This window comes from Oryza brachyantha, chromosome 12 (assembly GCF_000231095.2).
Source record: "Oryza brachyantha chromosome 12, ObraRS2, whole genome shotgun sequence".
NCBI lineage: Eukaryota > Viridiplantae > Streptophyta > Magnoliopsida > Poales > Poaceae > Oryza > Oryza brachyantha.
The window spans coordinates 8,719,976-8,730,513 of NC_023174.2; the positions used below are offsets into that span (position 1 = coordinate 8,719,976).

At 42.2% G+C, this 10,538-nt stretch overlaps 1 protein-coding gene across 1 annotated transcript; it reads right to left on the reverse strand.

The window, feature by feature from the left end:
- Positions 1-3,835: 3,835 nt before the first annotated feature.
- LOC102706057 (serine hydroxymethyltransferase 4-like) lies at positions 3,836-8,139 on the reverse strand. The gene is made up of 4 exons (XM_006663913.3): positions 7,165-8,139; positions 5,839-6,229; positions 5,656-5,757; positions 3,836-4,299 (listed from the first exon to the last, which is right to left on the reverse strand). The coding sequence occupies exons 1-4, from the start codon at positions 8,038-8,040 to the stop codon at positions 4,055-4,057; spliced, it is 1,614 nt and encodes a 537-aa protein (XP_006663976.2). The 5' UTR covers positions 8,041-8,139; the 3' UTR covers positions 3,836-4,054.
- Between the last annotated feature and the right edge of the window lie 2,399 nt (positions 8,140-10,538).

Sequence of the window (10,538 nt, forward strand, 5' to 3'; positions counted from 1 at the left end):
TTTCGACTTTGTAAGAATGGTGAAGTTGATGATGTAATGAATCCAAGTGTACCCTTCATGCTATGGAGTTTTGCAACCGAAGTTGCGTTCAAGCACGAAGTACGAATGGTGAAGTTGGTGATGGAATGAATCCAAGTGTACCCTTCATGCTTGGGAGTTTTGCAACAGAAGTTGTGTTCGAGCACAAAGTGTAAACTAAGTGGAGTTTTGCAACCGAACTTGTGTTCGAGCGTGAAGAGCAAACCAAGTGGATACACAATTTGAGTAGTTATCTCGAAGTTAATTCTCTAATCTTGGTTTACTTTGCATGAATGGTGAAGTTGATGATGGAATGAATCTAAGTGTAGACTTCATGCTTGGGAATTTTGCAACCGAAGTTGTGTCTCCAGCAGGTCTTGTGCCGTCGTTCTTTCAAAAAAAAACTCTACTCCCTCTCCTTCCTGCAAATCGCACTGTTAACCGAGGATGACCTGCATCTTCTTGGGAGGTTACCATCTCTGAACGATCTCAGTATATGGGTTTGTCACGCCTAGAAATTTACACCACATTTCTGAACAACAGCATGTATTAAATCTCGGTCCACGAATCAGCCCGAGTACACATTATGGCAAATTAATACACAGTTCCACGACTTAAAAACAAATAAAAAGAATTGTCTATCGAAATGCAGCAGAAAAGAAAACAAACTAAACCATCTAATCTTCAGCTTCGTCTAGCGATAACGGCTCCACAGCACAGGCATTCTTGACGGCGGACTGAACCTCACTTTAACCTTGCGGACGACCTTCTGACTGAAACTCTGGCACTTCCTCTGGTGGGGAAAAATTAAGCAAGACTGAGTACAAACCACCGTACTCACCAAGTAACACCCAAGAGAAGAGAATAATGAATGCAATAGGGTATCAAGGATAGGCTAAGGTTAAATTGCACAAAAGCTGCACTAATTTAGCAATACAGTACATAAAATAGAGTAAAACGATTAAAGTAAATATTTAAAATAAACATCCACTGTCCAACGTTACACCACGTTGCAATAGGCCCAGACTGCTGTCGAACGTTACACCACGTAGCGACAGGGTCAACCCTCTGCCCGACGTTACACCACGTTACGACAGATCCAAACCTCTGCCCAATGTTACACCATATTGTGTAGGGTCGAACCAGTTCCAAGTTCATCAAGTTATTAAAAGGTTCACTAATCCCAGTGAATTTGTAAGTTCGCCCCATCACCGCGGGCATGGCTATTTGAATAGTTTTACTCTGCAGAGGTGTACAACTTTACCCACAAGACATAGTTCCACTACACTTGAATGTGCGTCAGTGTATCACCATGATACCACGGGAAGGAAACTGTGATAGGACCCATCACAGAACCCTCCCTATTTAATCGCACCGCACTTCAGGTTTCACCCCCTTCTTTACACCAAGTCGGGCAGTCCCCTCTTGTGCGTTGGTAGATCCGAAAACAGCAGAGGCTTTCGTTACACCACGATTGTCCGTCCATACTCCATCATGCCTACCCTTGCTTTGGTACGTCAAATAGTTTGAAGCTATGCTCCAAATCCCACCTTACCCATTTTGGCTTGTGGTTAGTATGGGTAAGACTTCTAGGGTTTCCCGAGAACTGGTCCTTAATTGCTATGGGTGCGCCTCTCAAAACCATGCACCCACAACCCACCATAAGTAATATTTTAGTTATATTTAATCCACGTCGGGAGATTAATCATGATCATTAAAGATCTATCAAGTCTAACAGTAATTAATGATAACTGGTGAGCTAGTTGAACTAAGCATGGCTAAGCATTGCCTAATCCTAATTCTAGTCAAATTAACCCTGGGATAACAATAACAATAAATGGGAAATCAATGATAAAAAGGTAAGTGCCCAATAGATAAATAAAGTAAATACATTTAAATATAATGCATGTTTGAATATAAAGCAGGGATTTTATAATCATGGGATCAATATGTTCAAAGAAGGGTACCACTTGCCTTGCTCAAACCCACGGGGAACTTGGGCGACGACTTCAAGGACGAACGGCGCTTCGACGGGCGAAAAACCTACGACAAATAGAGCAAAACAAGCAAAACAGACTATCAAACTACTAAAACAGAGAAAGAAGTTATTTTTAATAGATTCTTGGCATTTTCTGGATTTAATGGAATTTGAATGGATCTAAACGGAGACTAGACGAATTATTGGGCAATAAAGGGAGGTGCTGATGTCAGCCCGAGAGGAGAGAGGGTTCGGGCTGACAAGTGGGCCTGAGGTGTCGGTGAGAGAGGGGGAGGGTAAATGGACTGATAGGTGGGGACCTGAGGAGAGAGAGAGGGAGAGGGCGGTGGGGCGGCTGACCGGCCGGGCCTACCCGGCGGTGAGAGGGGAGAGAGAGGGGAGGCCCGACGGGTGGGGGCCACCTATCGGGCAGGGGGAAAGAAACAGGGGAGGAGAGAGAGGAGGGGAGGCCGCGGAGCTGGGCCAAGGCGGAGGGGCGGAGGGAGGTGGACCGGCGGGGAGGGAAGAGGAGGAGGAAGGGGAGATGGGCTCCGGCCCACTGGCGGGAAAGAAGGAGAAGAAAAGGAGAAACGAAAAGGAGGAAAAGAGAGAAAGGAAAAAGAAAAAGGGAAAAAGTGAAGGAAAAAGGAAGGAGGAAAAAAAAAGATAGGAAGAAATTGTCTCTATTTTTTGTCGATTTTTATTAAGTTTATTTAGGCAAATTTTATTTAGTGAATCTCAAGTTCAAATCATGTTAATAATTTAAAGTGCTTTTAGGATATTTTAGAATATCCAAAAAGCTTGCAATTAAATTAATTAATTAATACACTTGTTTTCTCTTGACCTTTAATTAACAAATTATTTTTGATACATTATTTTAATATTTTTAGCTTAGGAAAAACTCTAGACGTGACAGAAGAGCACACCACCTGACATGAACAAAAGGTTAGCTATTTGCAATGGCGGTTCGTTCCGGCGTCTCACGCGATTCAGCGTGAGCGGCTCCATGGAGGTGAGCTTTGCGCAGGGAGCCATGCAGAAGCTCAGGATTCTGAGCTTGAGCTTTGGAGTAGGGAAGACGACGGATATATTTGGAGATTTCGACTTTGGTCTGGAGAACCTCTCCTCACTTGAGCATGCCAATGTTCTCATCCAGCACTCGTATTCAAGGTCAAAGGAGGCAGACGATGCAGCGATGGCAATTGAGAGATCGCTCCAATTAAATCCCAAAATCCGCATGTTGAAGCTGAAAAAGGTATAAATATATGTGCTAATCTCTCTACTTATATTTTTCCTCTGTTACATATTATTTGACTTTTTGGTCATGGCTAGATTTAGACAAATAAATCTACATACATCTACGAAACATATACTCGTAGACAAATTCAACGGGGAGAGTACTTAAATAAAAGAAATATGCTTCCAACGTAAATACTGGTTGATGTAAATCATCACGTCTCCTGCAGGCAGTCTACTGAAACCCCTATGATCATCTCCTTGCCGGCGACCACGATACTGGGGCATATCCTGCATCGAGACCCTCCCTCCTGCGATTGGAACTTGGTGACATGATGGGGTTGCTTCATCATGGCCGCTTTCTTCGCGTTGCGACCAACTTCGGCCTAGTCTCATGTGATGCGCTTCTTCAGTATTTAAGTTTTTCGAACAGCTTCCTGCAGTTTCTGTAGAGTTTATTTTACCGGCACGTCCCATTTAGCCATGGTGTATAGGCTGGCACCCCAGAATCTGCAGTGTCCCATTTTGGTCCTCATGTTTTTGCAGTGTCTAATGGCAAAGCCAGCCACGATCTTATGGCGTCGTCCTCCAACAAATAGCATCTTTTTTTTGCCATGCAGCAAATTTTGCCTTATTATTATGCCACACATCATTACAGTTCCAGCATTTACCGACTGTCGACTAGATGGCACAACCAGCTCCAACAAATACCCCCACAGTTCAGCAAAATCCATACACCTTGGTTCACGCCACAGCAATCATTTCAAGGGCGCCATCGTTTGAGGCAAGTGAACAGAGGATGATTTGTGCAGTTTTTACTGCCTAATCTTTGTACTTCATGCCGGATACGCTGAAGCCAGGCATTTCAAACGAAGTGGCAAACTTCGACACCTCTGCCCTGAGGTCCTCGATGTCCTTGTTGTTCTCCAGGCCTTCGTTGAAGTACTTGAGAAGCTTGCCACGCTCCTTTTGGACATCCAAGCAGATGGTCACTGCCTGGTGAAGGTACTCAGCGATCTGTACAAAGTCCTTTTCGACCAAACCCCTTGATGTCATGGCAGGTGTACCTGGAACCAGCATTCGGGCATAAATAATAATGAACAACGTATTAATTTACTGAAACGGTGAAACATGGAGAAATATAGTAAAAGTAAGATGTTTAGAGTTGGGCAAGTAAAGTTCTCAGGACATTAGGGTACAGAACAAATGCCCAACATGTTGCAAATTGAAAGATCTCTTGTAGATTATGTATGGAATGTACAAATTTTCCTGGAGGTTTGCAGAAAATAACCTAGTGCTTGCAAAAAAAAAAAAATCTTATAAAGTTACCAGATTGTGAATTCAAGATTTACAATGGTCTTTAAGAAATGCAATTTGCAGGTTTAGTATATTCTTCAGTAGTATACACCCCTTAAGATCACTTGCTGCAAATCAAATTAACATGCCTTTTTCCAATGCAAGGAATCGAAAAAAAAATGAGCCTGGGAACAGCAAGAGTAAGTTTTTGAATATTACCATTGTAACCCCATTAAATTGTATTGAGTCTCATAATGTTTAGTTGTAACATGTTTAATTTTAATCAAGTAACAAATGATTCCTAAATTTGAATAATAATATAGATGTGTCCAGTGAATAGGATAATAAACTTTAGTTTGTACGAGGCGTAGCATTAAGGATTCACTCTGTATTTCAATAGATGACACCGTAGACTTTTTGATACAAGTTTGACCATTCATTTTATTTAAAAACTTATATTACATTTATTTGACCATTCATCTTATTCAAAAAACTTATATAGCATTTATTTGTTGTGATTAAATTTATTACCAAATATATTTTAATTATAACTAAACTTTTACATATTTACACAATTGTTTGAATAAGACGAATGGTCAAACGTGACAAGATTCAACGGAATTATCTATTAAAATAGAGAGGCGGTATTATTTTAACAGAAATAACATTTAGGATCTACTCCCTCCGTTTAACAAAATAAGACTTTCTAGCATTGCGTAGATTTATATGGATACTAATGAATCTAGACATATATATAAATTATATATATTCATCAATTGATGAATTTAGGCCAGGCTAAAAAGTCTTACAATATGAAACGGAGATAGTAATATTATGTTTGAATCCAAAAAAATTTCAAGTGGACTCAAGGGCATTTCTTCAACGAACAAGCATGTTGGAAGCACTATATAGGGTAAGTACTGGAATAGTTCTACCACTCTAATGTGTTGTCCATCACCCCACTCTCGTGCAGTCGCGCATGCCACTTTGAATGACAGGTGACCAGGAGTCAATTTGCATGCTTCATCATCGCTTTCCTTGACAGTGAACATTAACAATCCCAAAGTATATGGGAAAAAAGTAACAGAACCTTATATAATTTGTTGAGGCAAGGAACAGATACTGACCAATGCGGACACCACCAGGTGACATTGCACTGCTATCCCCAAAGACAGCATTTTTGTTCAGTGTAATGCTGCACAAATCGCAGACCTTCTCAACTTTGTTTCCTACAGCAGACCAACATTCAAGTAAGTTCACATGGACTCAGACAAAATAACATAAGACAGCATTAAACATGTTCAGCATACCAGTCAAGCCAAGAGGACGCAGATCCCATAGAACAAGATGGTTCTCTGTTCCGTCAGTAACTAGTTTGTAGCCCTTACTCATCAAATGGTTACCAAGGGCAACAGCGTTGGCCTTGACCTGTTTAATATAACACTTGAATCCAGGTGACATAGTCTGCTTCAAACCAACTGCCAGCGCAGCGATTTGGTGGTTGTGAGGGCCCCCTTGGAGAGATGGAAACACTGCAAAGTTGATCTTATCCTCATAGTCATACAGTGCACCCTCAGGCTGGCCTTTTTTCGCAGGCTTCGGGCCCTTCCTATAGAATATCATACCAGATCTTGGTCCTCGGAGACTCTTGTGAGTGGTGGTGGTGACCACATCACAATATTCAAAAGGATTTGCAGCCTCCTACAAAGATCAACAGTAATAATTTCAGCAAATAGATGTTTCAGAAGAGTAAGGCCGACCAAATACAGGAGTATCATAGGAATCATTGCATGACAGCATCTCATACTGAGAATGGTTGGATTCCCTACTCCATTTGTCAATAGGTTGAAATTTAACTGCTAATACAATGGCTCCATCAATTGCTGTATTTCAGCACTTGGAGAGACCACAAGCAGTCTAGTGGAAGCAATTCAGGGAAAACCAAGGAAATTCTCAATAACAGACTCATTAATTTAGATAATCTTAAGAATAGGAAAGATCTGTAGGTGCCAAGAGGGTAAAGGTTGATCACAGTGGCAAGTTCACAACAAGGACATGTTGGTTATCACATTCAAACAGTGGTACACACAAATTCAGACAAGAATGTACCGACAAGGGTACATACTAACAAGAAAACAATCCCATATTAACTACCTTGTTATGCCTAGTGAGAATTTAAAAACATCTATTTAAGTCAAGCATTTCCCTTATTTGTAATATCAAAACTAATTCGCAGGCATCAAGCAATCCCTTCTTTGCAATAGGAAAGGAATATGAAATGCAATACTGACCAAGATACATAGAGGAAACACATGTGGACACGCACAAATGTTGCATCACCAGTGTACGACGAAACAAGGAAATCAAATACCCCCCTATTCAAATTTATCTTGTCCTTGGGACTTTGGAATACTAATCCTAGATCTCCTACCGTCAAATACTCAGCAACTACACACGCAGAACAAAGCCATCTACAGGTCTGGATAGACATGACCATAGTGATACGTCATACATGTGCAATTAGGAGCTACCTAGTATTGTAAGAATTATCCAGGAAATCGCTATGAACTAAAATTTAAAACCTAGTCAAGAACCCGACCTATACGGCAAATGCAAGAATTCAGACAATTCCATACCTGCGCGGCTACGAGGCCACTGATGTGGGCCATGTCGCACAGCAGCATGGCTCCGCACTTATCCGCAATGGCCCTGAAACTGGCGTAGTCCCAGTCGCGCGGGTACGCGCTCCCGCCGCAGATGATGAGCTTGGGACGGAAATCCATGGCCTTCTCCTCCAGCTTGTCATAATCGACGTATCCTGTCTCGGAGCTCACCTTGTACGGTAGGCTCTCGAAATAGATGGAAGTGGCGGAGATCTTTTTGCCGCCGGCGGTGTAGTAGCCGTGCGTGAGGTGGCCGCCGGACGGCAAATCGAGCCCCATAATCCGCTCGTGGGGCTGGAGCAGCCCGGTGTAGGCGGCAAAGTTCGCCGGCGAGCCGGAGTAGGGCTGCACGTTGACGCCCCAGGCCTCGGGTTCGAGGTGGAACGCGGCGAGCGCGCGGGCGCGGCAGAGCTCCTCCACCTCATCGATGACCTCGTTGCCGCCGTAATAGCGCGCCCCGGGCATCCCCTCGGAGTACTTGTTGGTGAGCGGCGACCCCAGCGCCTCCATGACGGCGAGCGAGGTGAAGTTCTCCGACGCGATGAGCTCGACGCCCGCGCGCTGCCGCCGCTTCTCTCGCTCCACGAGGTCGTACACCTCCGGGTCGGCCTCCTCCAGCGTGGTCAGCCCCCAGTCGGCCACGGGGTCCATCGCGGGGGCCGCGACAGGGGACGTCGCCACCGCGGGGGCCAGCCTGCTTTGCAGCGCGCCGCCGCCGCCGCGGAGCAGGAGACGGGAGGAGGACAGCTTCTGCTGGTGGTGGTGGTGGCCGGTGAGCGGGGCGGGTGCCGCCGGGCGCGAGCGGAGAGCCGCGCGCGGCTGGGCGAGGTGGTGCGAGGCCATCGCCATGCGCGGCAGGTGCTCGGCGGAATGCCCCCCTCGCGGATAGCGGCTGCGGCTGCGGCGCGCGGGGACAGAGGAGTGGGGGAGCCTTGGCGGTGGGCTTGTACTGGGCCTGGGCTTGCGCCGCCACTGCCCTTCTTTATACAGCGTGCGCTCCTCGAGGGTTTGCGCCTCGAGATTCGTGTAATCCGTGAGGTCCTGCTGCTATCGACCGTTGATGATTATTCCGTAGGCTGCTTTGCTTTTTGTTTGCTTTTGGTTTATCTCTAACCGAGCAAATCGAAGAAACCCTAGCGAGCGAGCACCGATACTTCCCGTTACGTTTTCGTGCCGTCTCCCTCGCTGTGGACTAACGCTGTCTTAGCCACCGTCTAAAGGCGCAACTTATTATAAACTTTTGTCTAATTCTGGTTAGCAACGAAAATATATTTTATAATAATACTCGTAAAGGAGAGTCAAGCTACAATTTCTTTATTAGTATAACAAAATATTTTTTTATCATATTGCTTTCCTTTTATCCTTCCAGATACGATGAAATTTTCTTTAATAAATATTTCATCCATCCTAAATATTTGACGTCGTTGACTCTTTTATACACATTTGACTATTCATCTAATTCAATTTTCTTTGTCAAATATGTAATTAAATAGAATATATAAAAATAACTCGTGCTAGCTATGTAAATTTTTTTGAATAAAACGAATAATCAAGTATATATATAAAAAAATCAATGACGTCGCACATTTAAAGACAGAGCTAGTAGTAATAATAGTCAATTTTAAACCGTTGTCATGCATATCAATGACTTTTTTTATCTGGCTTTTTCTTTTTCTTTATCTATATAATCAAATTTACGATTAAAAGAGTCACCTTTATACTGCCTTCCAAGGTGGGTGGACGTGTCTGAATTTGTTCCCCTCGCGCAGGCGCTGGCGAATGTGGACCCCATCCGGTCAGGCTGTGGATTTTATGCTTTTATGCCTGTTGTGTTGGAAAGTCGTGCACGAAAATATATAAAATCGACGGGCACCTGTGGCTTGGGATCTCGTGATCGTAATTAGGCCTTGTTTAGTTGTAAAAACAATTTTAGAAAACATCGCACCAAAACAATTTTTTCATGCTTCGTCGTAGCTCAAGCGTAGTCATTTTTGATTTTTTTTTGTGTGTAATATTTTACATTAGATATATCTAGACAATTGATTTAAATTTTAAAACAAAACAATTATCACCTAAACAAACTCTCAAAATAAATCATTATTATTATGATTTTAGGGACAATTGATCAAAAATTTAAAACAGAAAACTATTACCTAAATAATTTCTCAAAATATTTTTTAATTATCTCTGTAGTAAATATTTTATTTATGTATAAAGTTTATGAACAAAAATATTTTATTTGTGTTTAAAGTTTACAAATACCTACTTTATGACTAGAAATGTTTTATCTATCACCTAAATAAACTCTCAAAATAAACCATTATTATGGTGATTTTAGGGACAATTGATTGAAAATTTAAAACATAAAATTAATTGATTGAAAATTTAAATCAAAAAATTATCACCTAAATAAATCTTTGTTTTGCTATAATTCACCGGTTGCTATAGTGTCATGTTGCCGCTACAGCACGGTGGTTGCTACAGTGTCATGTCAGTGCTACCATGTCCATTTGCATTGTATGCTTCATTGATAAGCTAGCTAGCTGTCGCTACTAGAAAAGGCATAATCACAAGCGGCCAAAAATAATCTTCACAGACGAGGCGGCCATACGTCTGTACGTAAATGACTGTGAATCGCCGATCTTCACAGGCGGGGCGGCCATCCGCCTGCAAAGATAATTTTCGCAGGCGGGCGTTGGCTAGTCTGGTCCACCAGAAAACCGCCGCCTGCGAAGATAGGTAAAAATTTTTGATATTTAATAATAATTTGCCTGTTAATAGAAATTCTTACAGGTAGATTATTGTGTACATATATTGGAAGAATATCAAGCATTTCGTACTGAGAAATTTACGTATATTGCGTAACTCAAAAGTGTTGTCAAAATATATATATATATATATTACAATATTTTTTATATTGTTACTTCAAATACATGTGTAACAACATGAAACCCTTCGTCCTTTTTATTCACGTTTTTCTCGCTCTTCCTTTTATTCGTCTTTGCTGACTATTTGTTTTTCTTAGAGTCGGTTGTGTCAGTTGGGACCTCATCATCTTTAGATGGATCTTTTTTCTTCGGTTGCCGTTTTGATCGTCGTGGCGCCATTTCCTACGAGAAGGTATATATCAAAGTTTTGAAATAGCTCTCACGGTGATCAGTTTACATATGAAGTTCACTTACCCCTTTTTAGGGGCAATGTAGCCCTTATCGTCCTTTCTCCTCTTCGGGCTTAGCTTGGACAAGGATCGCTTGGCGACGAGTACATATGCATAATTGTAGAATGTTTTAATAAAAACTTGTATACATAATTATAAATTGTAATAAATAAGTACAAACTAATTGGCT

Bases quoted from the DNA above. Each gene is read 5' to 3' on its own strand.
- LOC102706057 (XM_006663913.3), bottom strand. From the start codon at position 8,040: ATGGCGATGGCCTCGCACCACCTCGCCCAGCCGCGCGCGGCTCTCCGC. The intron at 6,230-7,164 runs GTATGGAATTGT...TGATCTTTGTAG, and splicing joins GTGGCCTCGTAGCCGCGCAG to GAGGCTGCAAATCCTTTTGA. The intron at 5,758-5,838 runs GTATGCTGAACA...GGTCTGCTGTAG, and splicing joins GCGTCCTCTTGGCTTGACTG to GAAACAAAGTTGAGAAGGTC.